Source organism: Balaenoptera musculus, chromosome 6 (assembly GCF_009873245.2).
Source record: "Balaenoptera musculus isolate JJ_BM4_2016_0621 chromosome 6, mBalMus1.pri.v3, whole genome shotgun sequence".
NCBI lineage: Eukaryota > Metazoa > Chordata > Mammalia > Artiodactyla > Balaenopteridae > Balaenoptera > Balaenoptera musculus.
In genome coordinates, this window is record NC_045790.1 from 60,335,706 (window position 1) to 60,354,739 (window position 19,034).

Consider the following 19,034-nt stretch of genomic DNA (forward strand, 5'->3'; position numbering starts at 1 on the left):
ACCCAGGTGTAGGTGGACCTGCACAGTTCAAATCTATGTTGTTCAAGGGTCAACTATATTATTTAGCCATAAAGAAGAATGAAATCTTGCCTTTTGCAACAGCATGGATGGACCTTGAGGGCATTATGCTGAGTGAAATAAATCAGACAGAGAAAGATGATACCATATAGGAAAATATGCCCTTGAAAACTTAAAATCCTTTCCATTAAAGAGAACAGACTGAACATGAATATTTAGCTTCTCTGACTCTTAAAACCCCAACTTTTATAACAGAAAAGATTTTTTTCAAAATGCGTATGTTGGCAAGGACAAAGAATGGGAGAGGAGGTGGTATCAGAAAATTCTGGAAGCTGGGAAGCAAGTGAATGAGTAGAATCCTTAACTAGCAGTAATGATGTTGAAAAACAGCCACATTTACGTTGTAAGGTACACAAAAGGCCTGGGAATTTAAATGTCTCTCAAAAGCTGAACTAAAAGCAGTAGGATTGGTTTAAAGCCTGTTTAATCAGTAGCTGAGACTGCCTACCTCCCAGTCTGAGCAGCTAAGAAATACCCCACCTCCACTCCAATAGAAAACTGGAGTTTTTCTTTAGAGAAAAACAAAAAAATCTCAGTGGTCTCTAGACCACACCAAAAATAGGGATACATGGGAGTTTAATCCTGAATTTAGACCCTCTAGTCTAACTCTTCCATAACTCAAATCCAAAAATACTGGGCCAGCCAGGTACATATTCTCTGAGAAAGACTGCAGGACTCTTCTCCAACAGACACTAGATATGGAGCGGGGAGGAAAAGAAATAACCCAGTTAGCTCACCCTATGATGAAGATCACACAACCAAACCCACCAAAGCCCACACAGCCTTCAGTGAATCCAAATTTTTATTTTGGGTCTCTGTCACAGCAACCAAATTCATATATTAATGAATCAAATATTAATTAACCATTAACTCTGAAAGGATCTAAAAATAAAGGAATATAGGAAATCCACAGGATGATAATGATGGACAGCCTAAAAATGCAACTGTGTTAAATAGGTATGTATAGTAAGCAATCGTCCAGAAGGCTCCAAGAGAAATTTATTCAAGAAGATGAAACGGATACTAATATAATCAAAGTCACAATAACTATATTGGGAAGATGGGAAGAACTTACAGACAGGGTAGGGGAACAGGGAAGAGGGAAGTACATGGTCATTCATTTTCCACAATGGGAAGTCAATGAACACAGCCTAAAAACTAAAAATTACAGGAAATACTCAGAGTAGTGGAGATAAATAGCAAAATCATCAGTGAAGGAATAAAAAGTAGTTGCCTCTGAGAATGAAAACTGGGCATGAAGAGAACAAGCAGGAGGAAAGGAACTATCATTTTTCATTAACATGTCAATAGAATTGTCTACTTACACTATTTATATGTATAGTTTTGATTAAAAAATTAACAACCCCTAAAATCTTAAATAAGGAAAATAGGGGAGGGGTTTAATAAAGACTAAAATTAATAAATGCAAAATTAAAACATAAACATTCCAAGTAAAGAAGTCATACCTCTGCAGTAAATCTACTTGACACTGGTGTGATAAATCCAACTTTACCATCATTAAACACAACAGCAAACCCATCAAGTGTGGCACAGTATTCCATGTCTCTAATGTGCACATCTGCAAAGCCCAGGAATGAACCTGCTGATGAAAAAAAAAGTACATGAAATATGAATATAAATATAGTAAATTCTCTTATATTTTTGCTTGCAAACCATATAAGGACAGTTAAAAGGGCAAACATAATGACCTAACAACACTAAACAATTGAGTTACTCCTTCCTACTCTCTCTCTCTGACATACACACACCCTCCTCCCTTGCATGATTAATTCCAAAGTAGAAAAACCAATGTTCATCCATAAAAAATATCTAACTAGTTTATATAAAATATTAAACATCTGGTTCTGTCTCATGAAAAAAGTGTAACTACCTCTAGATGACTGGAGGTCTACTGAAAAGGGTACTGTACAAAGATTAATAGCTTTCCTCCCATTTGTCATTCCTTCCCAGTGAATAAGATGAAGAAGTCCATCAGAAGTAGCAACCAGGAGATCTTCCAGCACAGACTGCAAACTGTAGAGAAATAAGTAATTTAGAATCAATTTCCTTTTAAGAAAAGCATATTGGGAAAGCAATGAATATGAGTATAACTGCTCTGGAGAATATTCATGCAAAGATCATAAAACCACTTACAAAACTGCCATTTATCTACAATTTAGGTATATATCAGCTTTATCTATGTATAATTCAATCTGGAATCAGAAATTCTGAAAAAAATGAAAGACCACGCGTTGCTGTAGTCACAAACCTGATGAATTATGTTTAAAAACTAGACGTACTGAAACAGCAAATTAGAAGATGGAAGGATAAGTGACAGCTGACAAGAAAGGAAAGAGACAGAGAAACCATGAAAAGAACTAATGACAGAATGACAATCCGGAGACATGGAGTATAGAGGTAACAATCCTCTAACCCTGTCCAACAGAACTTTCACCAGTAATGGAAATGTTCTGTATCTGTACTATCCAACACGGTAGCCATTAGCCACATGTGGTAATTGTACACTTGTAATATGGCTAGTGTGACAGAAAACCTAAATTTTTAATTCTGTTTATTTTATCTGTAATTTACATTTAAATCACTTCATTTGACTAGTGGCTACTGTAGTGAAGAGCACAGTTCTAGACCACAGTATTTCTAGGGTATCAAAGAATCTCACATTGTGCATCTATTCAACAAACATTTAATTAAGCCTGAGCTCTGTGACAGGCACTATGCTGGGCTGGAGATTCAGAGGTGAATAAAATACAGTTTCTCCCTGCAGAAGACCTCTCAGTTGACTAAGTAGTGAAAAGTAATTATGTAGTATGATCTCAGCACTTACTGATACTTGCAGAGAGATTTAACAATTACAACTGCATGGCAATAACTGCCTAATTTGTTTACTCCTATAATGCCAAGCCCCTAGGGCAATGTTAGTTACATATGGCACCAAATGTTTGTGGGAGGAAGGTCAAGAGGGAAGGGGAATCCAAAAGTGAGGCTACAAAGATAATGGCAGAGAGAAAGAAAGAGAACCAGTGGAAACTGGTATCAAAAAAGCCAAGAGAATAAGATGGACTAAAGAAAGAGTACTCAAGAGTATCAAATGCTGTAAAAAGAAATTTAAGTATAAGAAAGAATGAAAAATGTAATGTCTATTTATATACTCTATTATGTACTGTTAAATTTCCTTTCATACTTAAGAGTCTATTTCAGAAATATTTTAATCCATAATGGTGAAAAGAACGTTTTTAATGTTTTCTTTAACTTTTAATTCTTTGGAAAGTTAAGTTCAATGACTTATTCCACCATATATTTCAGATAATGAAGAATTCACTGTACTTTCTTCCCAACTATAAAAATATTAAAAAAGATAAGAGTAACATGTCACCTTACTGAGCTCCATCTCTTGAACTTCAGAGCATTTGCAGTCAACTACAATTCCCAGTTTAATGAAAGTTCACCTTTTAAAATATTATATATTCTTTTATTTCAAATTTATATTTTAGTGGTAAAATTTATGTGTAGCATGTGGTGGCTAGAATATAAAAACTTTGTTTTAGACCTGATACAAGAGAGGCAATTTAGTGGAGGAGTCATTGGTTTACCAGTGATTTTCATTCAGCAGGATTCAGCCTCGGTTTTTTCAAACCACATTCTCCCTCTCCCCAGCTTGTATCTCCCTGGAAGAATCACTGCATATGACGATTAGGAACAAGATCAAGGTTACCCTCCAGTAGTTTAATTGCCTGCTAGGCAAAACTCAACACTCCTCTGACAAAGTTAACAGAATTCAGAATCTCTACATCATCATCATCCACAGTACTGTGATAAAAAATGACCAGATGTCTGAATAAACAGGAAAATGTGACCCAGAGTCGAGAAAAATCCGTCAATGTAAATAGACTCATAAACAATCCTGACGTTGGAATTAACAAATAACTGTGACAAAAATGATAAACAATCTATAAAAAAAAATAGATCCTCCTCGTTTAATTGAAAGTAAACAAACTTTCAATTAAACAGTTGAAAGTAAACAAACTTCCAATTAAAGGCTGATGTCAGATGTTAAAGTACTGAATATTTCCATGAAGTTTAGTAAATAGGCCTTGTTTCAAGTCACCCAAGGGTCTGTCCCCACCAATTCCCATTCTCACAAAGATTTAAGAACTAAAGGATTAATTCTTGCCATCTGCGGGATGTTAGGACCCTGTACCAATAATTTATATCCTATGTCTTCATATGTTGTACTGATTTTTATTGAAAATCACCCCTGGGTGTAAGTACACACAAAATACACATAAAGATACTCTAAGTTATGCTCTTAGAGAGCCTCTACAATCACTGACTTCTATGGGCTTTATTAACAGCTATGTAGTATACCAGAGATGTTTGTTATTGCTGTTGTTGTTTAATTTAGGATCTTAGAAGTAGAATAATAGGATTTTGGGAGGAGAACAATAGGATTTTGGAATCTGATTAATCAAATATTCTTAATATAAAATGAATAATTCATAATTACCGATTCTCAAATATGTAAATATGTTTAATACCTAATTAACATTAAACACTATATATATACTACATGGGTCTTTCTAAGTGCCTGGGAAGAAGGAAGATAATAAACTGTAGTATTTATTAGTATTAGTTAGAAATAGACTAAAAGTTTTAATTATAAATTATATCAGTACTTTTTTTCTTTTTTAAAAAATTTTATTTAACTGATTTATTTATTTTTGGTTGTGCCGGGTCTTAGTTGCAGCTGGCGGGCTCCTTAGTTGTGGCATGCGAACTCCTAGTTGCGGCGTGCATGTGGGATCTAGTTCCCTGACCAGGGATCGAACCGCATCCTCCGCATTGGGAGGCGAATTCTTAACCACTGCACCACCAGGAAGTCCCAGTACTTTTTAACTTTCTATATATTCTCTATCCTCAATTAATAACAAGGTGTAGATGCTTCACATTAATCCAATTCTTTCTTCAATCAAAAATTAAAAGATGGCAGACTCTTGCAATCTTACGCCTATAAGCAACAGCATAATCACTGTCCCTAACTTTATTTGACTAATTTTTGGTAGTGGGAGGGAAAACAGTTGGTTTAAAGGCCAAGTTTCATGCCCCCTCACTCAATGCAAAAGTATACAGGAATTCTCCAACCAAATTTCCAGGAGGTACATGTTACAGGTGCTAATAATAACACTGCTCTGAAATGCAATTATTTTACTGAAGTTCTGAGAGAAAATGAGAGATTTCCAATCATCTAAATTAGTAGATTAAAAACTAGCACCTGACAAGTTACACTTGTACAAGACAGCAGGAATTCTTTTTTTAAATGCTCTTTTTCTATCCCATATCCATGAACCACACAGTTTTTGCCACCAGGTGGAGGCAGAAAGCCATGCTTGTACAGTTCCATCCAACTTGGAACACAGACATTCAAAATTCCTTACACAAGTTACACTCTTGAAAAGGATCTCTATTCTGAAATAAAATCTGAGATAAAGAGTAACCTGAACTCAATCTCCTGTAGCCCTGATCACATTTAAACAAATAACAACAAAAACAAAAAGGCATTCTTTTTCTCTGAGGAGACTTAAAGTAAAAAAAAGGATAGATTAAACAAGGCAAGACAATAGCCAGCCACTTGTATACAATTCTATTTAACATGTTCTAGTATCTGTACTGTATTCTAACAAGAGAAATGATGAAGGAAGCCTTTCATTAGAACTGTGAATCAGAAGAATTTAAGAAACATATGTATTACATTCATATAGTTTAATATATTCACGTATTGTATCCATATAGGTCAACACTTAATAAGACTACATAGTAAAAAGTCTTTTTTCCAAAACTGTCCCCCTAGCCACTCAGTTCTCATGCCCAGTTTCTTACGAATTCTTCCAGAACAACACATAAATTACCACCACCAGCTCGCTTTAAAATAAAATAGTAGCATTTTTATGTACAGTATACCTCACTTTTTTTAACCCAACAACATATTTGGGAAGTTTTTTCAAGAAAAAGTGCCCCCTTTTTTTTTTTTCAAATGCATATGAGTATCTTTTTAAGTAACATGTACTATGTTATACCATTCAAACAATTCTAGATCTTATCAAAAAATACAAATTTCTAAATAAAATTACAGTTGGTATACCCAAATTGTGGGCTTTATTACAGTAATTTAAGTATAATAATGTACCATCTGTAAAATTTTACATTTTTTATAAGGGCTAATCAAGAATTTTTAAATTTTAAAAAAAATGATCCTCAATGCAAAGAAATAAAATCAACTTTCTTACTGCTCATGCAATTAACAAACTACACTGTATATTGTCATCACAAAATGCTAAATTTAACCAAAGTACTGTACCTCATGATGGGTGCTTGCAAATCCAATATTTTCCTCATCTCTAAATTTAATGCTGGGGCACACTGATCTTCCTTAAAATGGGGTGTCCCCTTCACTTGTGGACTTCCTCTAAAAAAAAAAGCAAATACGCAGGATTAAAGAGAAAGATACTGAATTCTCCTCTACTTTGTGACTAACAGCAAATCAAATAAAGTAACACAATCAAACATAAAACTCAGGTGTTCATCCTTTAGGTTCTCAAATGAAAAACATACTTAAATTCCACTATAGCAGACCTATCTATTTATCAATTAGAAATAAATGTGTCTGACCAGTGTAACTTATATTGGGGGGGAGTGGGAATGGAGGGAGAAGAGGGAGAAGAGCAAAGAATCTTAGGGAAAAAACCAGTAAAGACAGAAGTTAATTCTCAAGGGAACCAACATACATCTTATTTAAAATGACTGACAGCCCTTTCTGAGTTGAGCAACTACGAAACTTACATACCATTCTATTATACAGTGCATGTCCGAAGTGATCCAAATTGTCACCTCATCTTCCCTTGCTCCACACCTCATTCTTGATTCCTATCCTTCAGGTATATATCAGACTTAAGGTCAGATTCAGGGATGCAATTAGGAGATGTTTTACATTAAGTGGCAAAATGGGTAAATTCGAAAACTCCCTGGCACTAAATGGCTGCACTAGAGTGGCTAAGTCCAATGCCAACATAATTGAGCTGTCACATACAAGCCCTCAAAAGGACTATAAAGCTATTTTGGAATCTTTATATCCATATGGCACTGGACCATTCTTTCTCAATGCCTGTGCAGAATTTAACAGCTATCTGTCTCTTCTCTTACTATCAGCTACCACTTACTCTAGGCAACAATTAGCCTGCCTACATCATCTTTCCTTCTCATCACCTACAATCCTAGAAACCAATTTGTCAATACTATTAAAACTAAGTGCAAAGAATCTAACAAGTTAAGGTTCCTACCTTTGTGAAAATTATTTGGATGCTCAGAAAATTATTTAGATGCTTACTTATTAGTTTTAGATGACTTTCCATACAGAAACCTGGTGGTGCTTTATTACTATCCTCCTCTGCTACTGCCATGACCTGGAATATTTGATTCCTTCTACGTGTCTGAATGTCTAAATTGGCTAATGTTTAACCAAACATGTTCATGTTCAATTAGTATGTTTGATATGACAGCCCTTAAAAGGACACCATAAGTTATTAGTTTACAGGAGTCATATCTGAATTGCTAACCACACAAAACACTGTGATGAATTTCCTGAGATGTTCTCCATGTACATCTAGTTTTAAAGTTATTATTCAAAGTAATACATACACATAAATAGTCAAACAGTGCTAGAAGGCTTATGACAAACAAAAATAACTACTGAAGTAGTCTTCTTTCAGCAAGGAGGCAACCAGCTTGAATTCTTTGAGCAGTTATCTTCTTCTATTTACCTGCGTATTTTTTAAACCATGTGTTTACACTGCTTTAACATCATTAATTTTAGATATTATTAACTTTTTATTCTCATTTACCCATTTTTTCCCATCCTCCCAACATAATTATACCAAACTGTTTTCATTATGATGATTACATAAATATTTTTCACTTCTGGGTCAAGTAGTGTTCAGTAATCTTTCCTTAAATAACTTGATAATTTTCCACATGCTTTCATCTGCTTGGTTTTCTTTAAACTTATACCTAAGTCATCTCATACTCCTTAATAGCTCTGACAAAACAATTCTCAATATAATCTTCTAGGTGGTCAAACCTGCTACATAGCTTATCAGTTCCATTTCCCCCCCGCTCTTGGAGGCATCCCTCTTTATGCCCAATGCCCTACTAAGTCTAATGCACAGCTATCAACATGATATTTACTTTGTCATCATCCTTATGATTTCTTTGCTTCTTTCCTATGTTGAATCCTTTATTTTATAGATCCTGTATCTTCCTCGGTTCACATATTCTTGGGGCTTCCTGGAAAGGTGCATGAGAAGTAAACTTAGAACTCTCAAGTCTGAAATGTCTCTATTTTATTATGACACTTGAATGAATGTTTGTCCCTTCAAAAAAGACTATGATAAAGTTGTCTGAAAAGACATTTCTTCTGCCACTGTTCTATATCCTGGGAGGGTCTGTCAAACGTTTCTTTTAATGCTTTTATTGAATTTTTAATTTCTGCTATCATACTTTTCATTCCAGGAACTTTCTCACACCCACCTCCCCTTTTTTCTTATAGCACCAATTTTTTTTTTAATTAGGCAATACCTGTTTAAGGTAGTTAATTTTCATTTCCCCAAAGTGTTTTTGTTCCCTGTATTGCCTGTTTCCTCTGAGTTTCCTTTTTTCTGTTGTGTGTCTCTATTTTACATTAGAAACTTTCCTAAGAGGGCTAGCATCTTTCTTCATGTTCAAGAGGTTAATGAGAAAAAACTAATTATAAGCTCTATGTGTTCAAGTTTGGTTGTCAACTGGTGGACCTCAGGGTAGGCATTTTTGTTGAGGTCTTCCAATATGAGAGGATGTTGGGTCATTCATCTGGAGTGATTTAATTTCCATAGGAAGAATCCCTCAATCAAGTACAGAAGCCAGAAGTCTGGAGCCAAGCAGGGGAAGAAAGCTTGACATCCTATTGTTCAGTACAACAACTTTCACTTAATCCCCATCTTTAGTTTAGCATCTCATCCTTGCCCTACCCTGTGTCTGGAATCCCTCTGGTTTAATCAGACATCCTGTCTCCTGTGAGGTGAGAACACAGAAATCCTATTCCTTATTCAGATTTTTCAAACAATCCCCATTTATGGCCCCTGGTTCACTCCTGTATTCTGTGGTACTAATGCCTGAGCCATTCTAGGGTTTTGCAGATCAAACAAGTTGCTCTTCATCAATATCATATATGTAACCTTAGGCTCTCAGGTTTGATATTCTTCCTAAGTCATTTATTTTTTCTCATCTAATTTTTAGGTCATGGGTTAGAGATACCTCCAGCTCTCATTAAAGATGAAAACAGTATTTCAACTTTTTGTTCTGTTGGTGATTTTCAAGAAAAAGGTGGAAACCTCATTACCCATCTTGAAACTGGAAACTATTTTCCTTTATATAAATACTATCATTTATTAGAGCTAAAAGTATTATAAGAATTTTATAGCAAATTTAAGTAAATCCTGACTTCTCAATGACTTCCATTATAAAATTAGGAGATAAACTTCACAGTATAATTTCCATCCCTTCCTCCAAACATACTAAAATGCAGTAAACTGTTAAAAATTACATGAACAAAAAAATCTAACTTTCTGATCAAAAATATTATTACTTATAGTTCAACAGTAATTTGAGAGTATTGCATCAGACTTTTGTAAGGGAGAGCCAAACTATGCAGAGCACTGAATGCCAGGAGGAAAAAAAACAATAAATTGAAAGGTTACCAAGTATGAGTGTACAAAACGTTCTGCACACATTATGTCAACTGATTGATTACAATCCTTTGAGTCAGGCGTTATTATCCATATTTTTCCAGAAAAGAAACTGAAGCTTCAGTTTATTATTAAGAATTTTGTTTATGGTCACAGAGCTAGTAAGTGAAGGAGTTAAACTGAAAACTAGTAGAGTTAAAGAGACTAATAATAACCTTTGTGTACACAAAGAAATACTACAATGAATGCTAAAGAATGCATTGGTGATAGAGTGGGGAGGGAGTAGTCTGTAAATTAATTAGGAGACTTAATAAGAGTACACAAAGGCATCTACTAGCAGTGGCAGCAGAAATGTCTTTTCAGACAATTTTATCATAATCTTTTCTGAAGGGATATGATAAAAGCATAATGAGAATTATAGTTCCCGGTCATTAACAGAGGCTTCTCAGAGACAGACAGATACAATCACATTGTATGCATACCTGGTTGTCATTCAAGCTATTGAAACATAATATATTCTTCATTCTTGGGCACATAGAACTGTGCTTTCCTCACCACTTAAAATTAGGTATGGCCATGTGACTTACTTTGGCCTATAAAACACAAGGGGAAGTGACTTGTGTCATTTCTGGGCAGAGGCTTTAAAGAGCCAACACTTGGTACACAATGCTCTGCTTTTATCCTCTACTGCAGGGACTTAGCCTATGCTGACTTACACAGTACAGCTGTCCCTTGGTGTGTGCAGGGGATTGTTTTCAGGACCCACCATGCATACCAAAATCCGCTGATGCTCAAGTCCCACAGTCAGTCCTCTTTATCTGTGGTTCTGCGTTCACAGATTCTACCAACCGTGCATCATGTTGTACTATTTGTGTTTACTAAAAAAAAAAAAGTGCATAAGCGGAGCTGCACAGTTGAAACCCATGTTGTTCAAGGGTCAACTATATACCACATCAAATAACTGAGAGTTGTTAGACTGTGGTCCAGTAAAACTCAACAAATTAATAGTTTGTGATTATTATTCATGAGTGATTTTATTAACTATGTAGTCTGAGGAGCAGGAAGAAAAAAGAATGAAGAAAAATGAACACAGCTTAAGAGACTGTGGGATACCACCATACATACCAACATAAATATAATGGGAGTCCCAAAGGCAAGGCAAGAGGAAGAGGCAGGAAGAATATTTGAAGAAATAATGGTTGAAAATGTCCCAAATCTAATAGAAACATGAATCTAACCATCCAAGAAGCTTAGCAAACTCCCAAGAAGGATAAATTCAGAAAGATCCATACCAAGATACATCGTATTCAAACTACTGAAAGACAGAGAATCTTGAAAGCAACAAGAGAAGTGACTCATCATATACAAGGGATCCTCAATAACATTAGCAGCCAATTTCTCATCAGAAACCATGGAGGACAGGGGCAGTGGGATGACAATGCAAATGCTGGAAGACAAAAAAAAGTTAACTAAGAATTCTTCAACTAGAAAAACTATCCTTCAAAAATAAAGGAGAAATTAAGAGATTTTCAGATAAACAAAAGTTGAGGGATTTTGTCACAAGCAGATCTGAACTACAAGAAACACTAAAGGGAGTCCTTCAGGCTGAAATGAGAGAACACTAAACAGTAATCCAGAGCCATATGAAAAAAATAAAGAACACCAGTAAAGGTAACTACATAGGTGAATATAAAGCCAGAAATATTGTATTTTTGATTTGGAAATCCACCTTTTTAACTACATGATTTAAAAGACTAATGAATGAAAAGATAATTCTAAATCTACATTATGGGCACACAATGTATAATGATGTAATGTGTGACAATAAGAACATAAAAGGGGAAGGATGAAGATGTAGAGGAATATAGTTTCATTACTGAAACCAAGTTGTTACTAATTCAATCTAGGTTGTTGTAAGTGTAAGATGCTACGTAATCCCAAGATAACCACTAAAGAAACATCAAATATACAGAGAAAAGGAAATGAAAAAGGAATCAAAATTAAACACAAAAGAAGACAATAATGCAGAAACTGAGGAACAAAAAAGATACGACACACAGAGAACAAATAGCAAAATGGCAGAAGTTCTTCCTTATCAGCAATTATTTTAAATGTAAATGGATTAAACACTTCAATTAAAAGACACATTGTCAGGGCTTCCCTGGTGGCGCAGTGGTTGAGAATCTGCCTGCCGATGCAGGGGACAGAGGTTCGAGCCCTGGTCTGGGAAGATCCCACATGCCGCAGAGCAACTGGGCCCGTGAGCCACAATTACTGAGCCTGCGCGTCTGGAGCCTGTGCTCCGCAACAAGAGAGGCCGCGATAGTGAGAGGCCCGCGCACCGTGATGAAGAGTGGCCCGCACTTGCCACAACTAGAGAAAGCCCTCGCAGAGAAACGAAGTCCCAACACAGCCATAAATAAAATAAATAAATTAATTAAAAAAAAAAAAAAGACACATTGTCAGAATAGATTAAAAAAACATATGATTCCATTTCTAAGTTTTCTATAAGAAACTCAGTTTAGATCAAAAGAAACAAATAAGTTGAAAGTGAAGGATGAAAAAAGATACTCCATGCAAACCGTATAACTAAGAGCTTAGTGGTTACAGTAATATTTGACAAAATACTTCAAATCAAAAATTGTTACAAGAGATAAAGGACATTATATATTGATGAAAGTGTCAATCTAGCAAGAAGATATAACAATTATAAACAGATAACACATGTAACAACAGAGCCCCAAAACACATGAAGCAAATACTGAAGCAACTGAAGGGAGAAATAGTTCTAAAGTAACGACTAGACAATAGTTCTAAAGTAACAACTGGACAATACCCCACTTTCAATAATGCACAGAACAACTAGACAGAAGATTAGTAAGGAAACAGAGAATCTGAAAATTATAAACCACTCAGACCTAAGATGTATACCAAACTCTACCCAGTAACAGCAGAATACACATTCTTTCGCAAATGTACATACATGAAACATTCTCTAGGATAGAACATGTGAGGCCACCACAATGCCTCAATAAATTTTAAAAGATTGAAATTATCTTCTCTGACCACAATGAAATGAAACTAGATAGCAATAACAGAAGGAAAACTAGAAAATTCACAAATATGTGGAAATTAAACAACACCTCTGAGACAGCCAATAGGTCAAAGAAAAGACCAAAAGGAAAATTAGAAAATACTTTGAGACTAATGAAAATGAAAACACAACACCATAGGGGGCAGTGAATGCAGTGATCAGAGGAGAATTCACCGCTAAAATGCTTGCACCAAAAAAGAAGAAAAATCTCAAATCCATAACCTACCTTTACACCTTAAAAGGATCTAGAAAAAGAGCAAACTTAACTCAAAACTAGCAGAAGGAAGGCTATAATGAAGACTGGAGCGGATATGAACAAAAAATAGAGAATGGGAAAACAATAGAGAAAATCAAGCAAAGCAAACGTAGTTCTTTGAAAACATCAACAAAACTGAAAAACCTAAGGAAAAAAGAAAGGAAGACTCAACTCACTAAAATCAGAAATGAAAGAGGGGACATTACTACTGACCTTAGAGAAATAAATGGATTATAAGAGAATCCATATATTTAGTGAACTTGAATTTCCTTCTTTCCTGAACACACACAAATTGTCTTAAATATCCAGTGGAAGCAGATTATGTTTAATAATTCAAAAGGCAACCTAGACAACAACAACTGCAACTTACTAAGAACGTACTAACTCATTGTTCTCATTTTATAGATGCACAAAAACACAGAAAGTAACTGAACAAGCAGCTTTTCCAAAGTTATTGCCTATAAAAAGTAGAACCCAGACTGAAACCCATGTGGCTCTAATTTCAAATGCCATTCTCTTCTCCACATCTCTAAACTGCTATATATTTATCAGAGGTAGTAATATTAAGTCCAATATCATAAGAAAGTAGGGAAAATGAAATTAAGCCTGTTTAAGAGTTCTGTTTTACTGATGTATTTTTCATGAATTAAAAGCAGTTTCCAGGCTTCCCTGGTGGTGCCAGTGGTTAAGAATCCACCTGCCAATACAGGGGGCACGGGTTCAAGCCCTGGTCCGGGAAGATCCCGTATGCCACAGAGCAACTAAGCCTGTGTGCCACAACTACTGAGCCTGCGCTCTACAGCCCGAGAGCCACAACTACTGAGCCCGCATGCCACAACTACTGAAGCCCGCGCGCCTAGAGCCCGTGCTCCGCAATGAGAAGACACCACAATGAGAAGCCCGTGCACTGCAACAAAGAGTAGCCCCCGCTCGCCGTAACTAGAGAAAGCCACGCACAGCAATGAAGACCCAACACAGCCAAAAATAAAAATAAATTTATTTTTTAAAAAAGCAAAGTTTCCTAGCTTTCCATTCTAATGAATGCAATGCATTCATGTCAATGAACGGTCCCCAAAGGGCAATGAAAAATGAAACGAGGGGTAGGTCAACTACTAGTCAAACTTCCCATAGCCTTGAGGAGGGAGTAGTTTCCCACTAAATTGATAAAAATAAAAAGCAAACTACAGTACTCAAAAATGTATCATAAAAATTACAAAGAAGTCTTAAAAGAGAAAAAATTGCCTTTAATATATATGTCAAGTATGCTTTGGAGGGCTAAACAAGATGATACAGAAAACTGTCACTATGCAATTAAATTCAACAGGCATTGATTTCAACAAAGTCTAGTGTGCAGGAAATCTCAAATACTTTAAGTGCCAGCTAAAGAAAACAATAACATAGCAGATAACCTGATGGATTTGGTGGTGCTGGGGGTGGGGGCGGGCAGCGCACAATGACACAGGGACACGGGATAGGAATTTCAGAAGTATAGCTAACTATACAGTGTTTTTCCTAGCAACATAACTTACCCTAAGGCCTATCTTTCCTTCCAAGTATAGCTCAAATCTCCTTATCTACAAACCTTTCCCTAACAACTCAAGCACTTTCCCCTGAAATGCTACTACCACCTTTAGGGATGTTAATTTACTTGGCATTTGCCATTGCATATTGCCATTAATTTTAAATATGTATCTCTTCTTTAGCATCTTACACCTTTACAGCAACAAAATAGCTAGTGCCTTACAAATGATAGTGAAGCATACAATAAGTGTTTGATGATGATAAAAAAAGTCTCATTCCAGATTTTCACATTTTTTTTCCAGTTTCTTGAGGTGTAATTGACATAGAACACTGTATGAGTTTAAGGTGCACAACAAAAATGATTTGCAATATGTATACACTGTAAAATGATTACCACAATTAGTTAACATCCAACACCTCAGAGTCACAATTTTTTTCCCCTTGTGATAAGAACTTTCAAGATCTACTCTCTTACAACTCATGTTATCAAATTTTAAAATGATTCTGGAATGTATTAGGCTTGATCCAGGAAGTTCTGGCAATCCTAGGTGAATTCTGGACCAAAAGGCTTTGGTTCTCCCACCATAGTTCTGGAAAGGCTCAGGATGGTTTCTTTCATCAAACTCCATACCTCCTATTTCATCATTTTCAGTCAACCTAATTGTTTACCAGAATATCAATAATGAAAGTATTTGGGCATGAAATAAAATGATGATAACTTGAATGTGATAAAACATACTCAGTGAAAAAAGACTGAAAATTGTTCAAGCTGACTGATGGACACATAGGTGGTCATCAGTCACGTTATTATTATACTAACAGAAAACTGGTGCCAAATTAGCCCTCCAGAAACAAAAAAAAAAAAAACTGGGCAAAATATATAAAACAACCATATTCAGACACTGCATAACAGGCAGCACAGGACTACAATCCTGAGTGAAGGGAGACAAACAAGGTTTTCTGATAGAAGTCACTTTCTAGACTACCATGTACGGTGGGAAGACACAAGCATAATATGGCAGTCTTGTTAAGCTGAGGAGAAAAAGATTAAAGTTCAGGGAAGCAGAAGCAGCTATTTGTGGAACAGAGTAAAAGAGAGGTGAGAGATACAGAGAAAGAGCTCTAGAAACCTATAGGGATTCCCCTTAAGTCTTGCTGAATACTAAGCTATGCATTTATATGGTGAAACCCCACAAGGTCAGCCAAAGAATAACTACCAGAGTTTTAAGCTGTACCGTTCATATAGGGCTGAGAGACATTCCAGTTCTGACCACATAAAAGAGACCTCATTAAAGACCCAGGACATTAGCAGAGAGCTCAGAAGGGCTAAGCTAGTCTACAGTAAAGGTTGAACCTACCCTAAAAATACATAAACAAGCTTCAAAAGGATCACGAAGCTCTCCAACTTAACTGCCATCCAAAACAAACTTCAACATTCTTTAAAGCAAAAGAAGGAAAATCAGACACTTGATACCTAATACAATGCCCATGATCCAACCTAAAATCACGAGACATGTGATAGGCCCCAGCAACTCAACTCTTAGGTATTTATTTACTCAAAAGATATAAAGCTAACTGGAGAGTGAAATGAGACTGGAATCTGAAAAAGCAGACAAGGTTCACAATTTCACTTTTTACTTTTTATATGTCTCTCATTATTTGTGTGCTTTTTAATACAATTTTTAAAGGTTACACTCTATTTACAGTTGTTACAAAATATTGGATACATCCCCTGTGTTGTACAATACATCCTTGCAGCCTATCTTACACTCAGTAGTTTGTATCTACTACTCTCTCACCCCTGTATTGCCTCTCCCCTCAATGGTAACCACTAGCTTGTTCTCTGTATCTGTGAGTCTACTTCTCTTTTGTTGTATTCACTCATTTGTTATATATTTTAGATTCTACACAGAAGTGATATACAGTATTTGTCTTTCTCTGTCTGGCTTATTTCACTTAGCATAATGCCCTCCAAGTCCATCCATGGTGCTGCAAATGGCAAAATTTCATTCCTTTTTATGGCTGAGTAGTATTCCATTGTGTGTGTATATATATATATATATATATATATATATATATATATATACACACACACACCACTTCTTCTTTATCCATTCATCTGTTGATAGACACTTAGGTTGCTTCCATATCTTGACAATTGCAAATAATGCTGCTAGGAACAATGGGGTGCATGTATCTTTTCAAATTAGTGTTTTTAGGTTTTTTTTGACATATACCCAGAAGTAGAATTGCTAAGTCATATGGTAGTTCTATTTTTAGTCTTTTGACTAAAAATATGGTTTTCCACAGTGACTGCACTGATTTACAGTCACACCAACAGTGTACGAGAGTTCCCTTTTCTCCACATCCTTGGCAATACTGGTTATTCATGTTCTTTTTTATGATGGCCATTCTGACAGGTGTGAGGTGATATCTCATTGTGGTTCTGACTTGAATTTCCCGATAATTAGCAATGTTGAGCCTCTTTACATGTGCCTGTTGACCATCTAAATTTCCTCTTCGGAAAAATGTCTATTCGGATCTTCTGCCCATTTTTTAATTGGGTTGTTTTTCTGATGTTGAGTTATATGAGCTGTTAATGTATGTTGAATATTAATCCCTTATTGGTCATGTTGTTTGCAAATATTTTCTCCCATTCAGTAGGTTGTCTTTTGTTTTGTCAATGGTTTCCCTTGCTGTGCAGAAAGCTTTTATTTTTTTTAACATCTTTATTGGAGTATAATTGCTTTACAATGGTGTGTTAGTTTCTGCTTTAAAACAAAGTGAATCAGATATACATATACATATATCCCCATATCTCCTCCCTCTTGCATCTCCCTCCCACCCTCCCTATCCCACCCGTCTAGGTGGTCACAAAGCACTGAGCTCATCTCCCTGTGCTATGTGGCTGCTTCACACTGGCTATCTATTTTACATTTGGTAGTGTATATATGTCCATGCCACTCTCTCACTTCGTCCCAGCTTACCCTTCTCCCTCCCCATGTCCTCAAGTTCATTCTCTACGTCTGCGTCTTTATTCCTGCACCTTGCTGTGCAGAAGCTTTTAGGTTTAATTAGGTCCCATTTGTTTATTTTTGCTTTTGTTTCCTTTGCTTTAGGAGACGGATCCAAAAAAATATTGCTGTGATTTATGTCAGTGTTCCTGCCTACATTTTCCTCTAGGAGTTTTATAGTATACAGTCTTACATTTAGGTCTTTGATCCATTTTGAGTTTATTTTTGTATATGGTGTTGGAGAATGTTCTAATTTTATTCTTTAACATGTAGCTGTCCAGCTTACCCAGCACCACTTACTGAAAAGAATGTCTTTTCTCCATTGTATTTTCTTGCCTCCTTTGTCAGATTAATTGACTATAAGTGTGTGGCTTTATTTCTGGGCTCTCTATCCTGTTCCATTGATCTATGTGTCTGTTTTTGTGCCAGTACCATACTGTTTTGATTACTGTAGCTTTGTAGTATAGTCTGAAGACAGGGGATGTGATTCCTCCAGCTTTGTTCTTCTTTCTCTAGATTGTTTTAGCTATTTGGAGTCTTCTGCATTTCCATACAAATTTTAAAATTATTTGTTCTGCTTTTGTGAAAAATGCCATTGGTATTCCGACAGGGATTGCACTGAATCTGTAGATTGCCTTGGGTAGTATGGTCATTTTAACAATATTGATTATTCCAATCCAAGAACATGGTATATCTTTCCATCTGAGTCATCTTTGATTTCTTTCATCAGTATCTTACAGTTTTCTGAGTACAGGTCTTTCGTCTCCTTAGGTAGGTTTATTCCTAGGTATTTTATTCATTTTGATGTGATGGTAAATCAGATCGTTTCCTTAATTTCTCTGATAGTTCACTGTTAGCGTATAGAAATGCAACAGATTTCTGTGTATTACTTTTCTGTCCTGCAACCTTACCGAACTCACTGATGAGCTCTGGTAGTCTTCTGGTGGCATCTTTAGGATTTTCTACGTATAGTATCGTATCACCTGCCAACAGTGACAGCTTTACTTCTTTTCCAATTTGGATTCCTTTTATTTCTTTTTCTTCTCTGATTGACGTGGCTAGGACTTCCAATACTATGTTGAATAAAAGTGGCAATTGTGGGCACCCTTGTCTTGTTCCTGGTCTTAGAGGAAATGCCTTCAGCTTTTTCACCGCTGAGGATGATATTAGCTGTTGGTTTGTAATATAGGTCCCAAATCAATAAAATGAGGAATGAAAAAGGAGAAGTTACAACCAACACCACAGAAATACAAAGGATAATAAGAGACTACTACAAACAA

The 19,034-nt window shown here is 35.8% G+C and overlaps 1 protein-coding gene across 5 annotated transcripts in view; it reads right to left on the reverse strand.

The window, feature by feature from the left end:
- RIC1 (RIC1 homolog, RAB6A GEF complex partner 1) overlaps window positions 1-19,034 on the reverse strand; it is a 133,713-nt gene that overhangs the window by 45,114 nt on the left and 69,565 nt on the right. For 3 of the 5 annotated variants that reach the window (XM_036855220.1, XM_036855218.1, XM_036855222.1), the window contains exons 4-6: window positions 6,452-6,559; window positions 1,970-2,112; window positions 1,545-1,681 (exon numbers count right to left, since the gene is read on the reverse strand). In XM_036855220.1, the coding sequence (XP_036711115.1) occupies window positions 1,545-1,681; window positions 1,970-2,112; window positions 6,452-6,559 (388 nt within the window). Of the gene's footprint in view, window positions 1-1,544; window positions 1,682-1,969; window positions 2,113-6,451; window positions 6,560-8,334; window positions 8,434-19,034 lie in introns of all 5 variants that reach the window. The other 2 variants (XM_036855221.1, XM_036855219.1) reach the window with 2 other exon arrangements.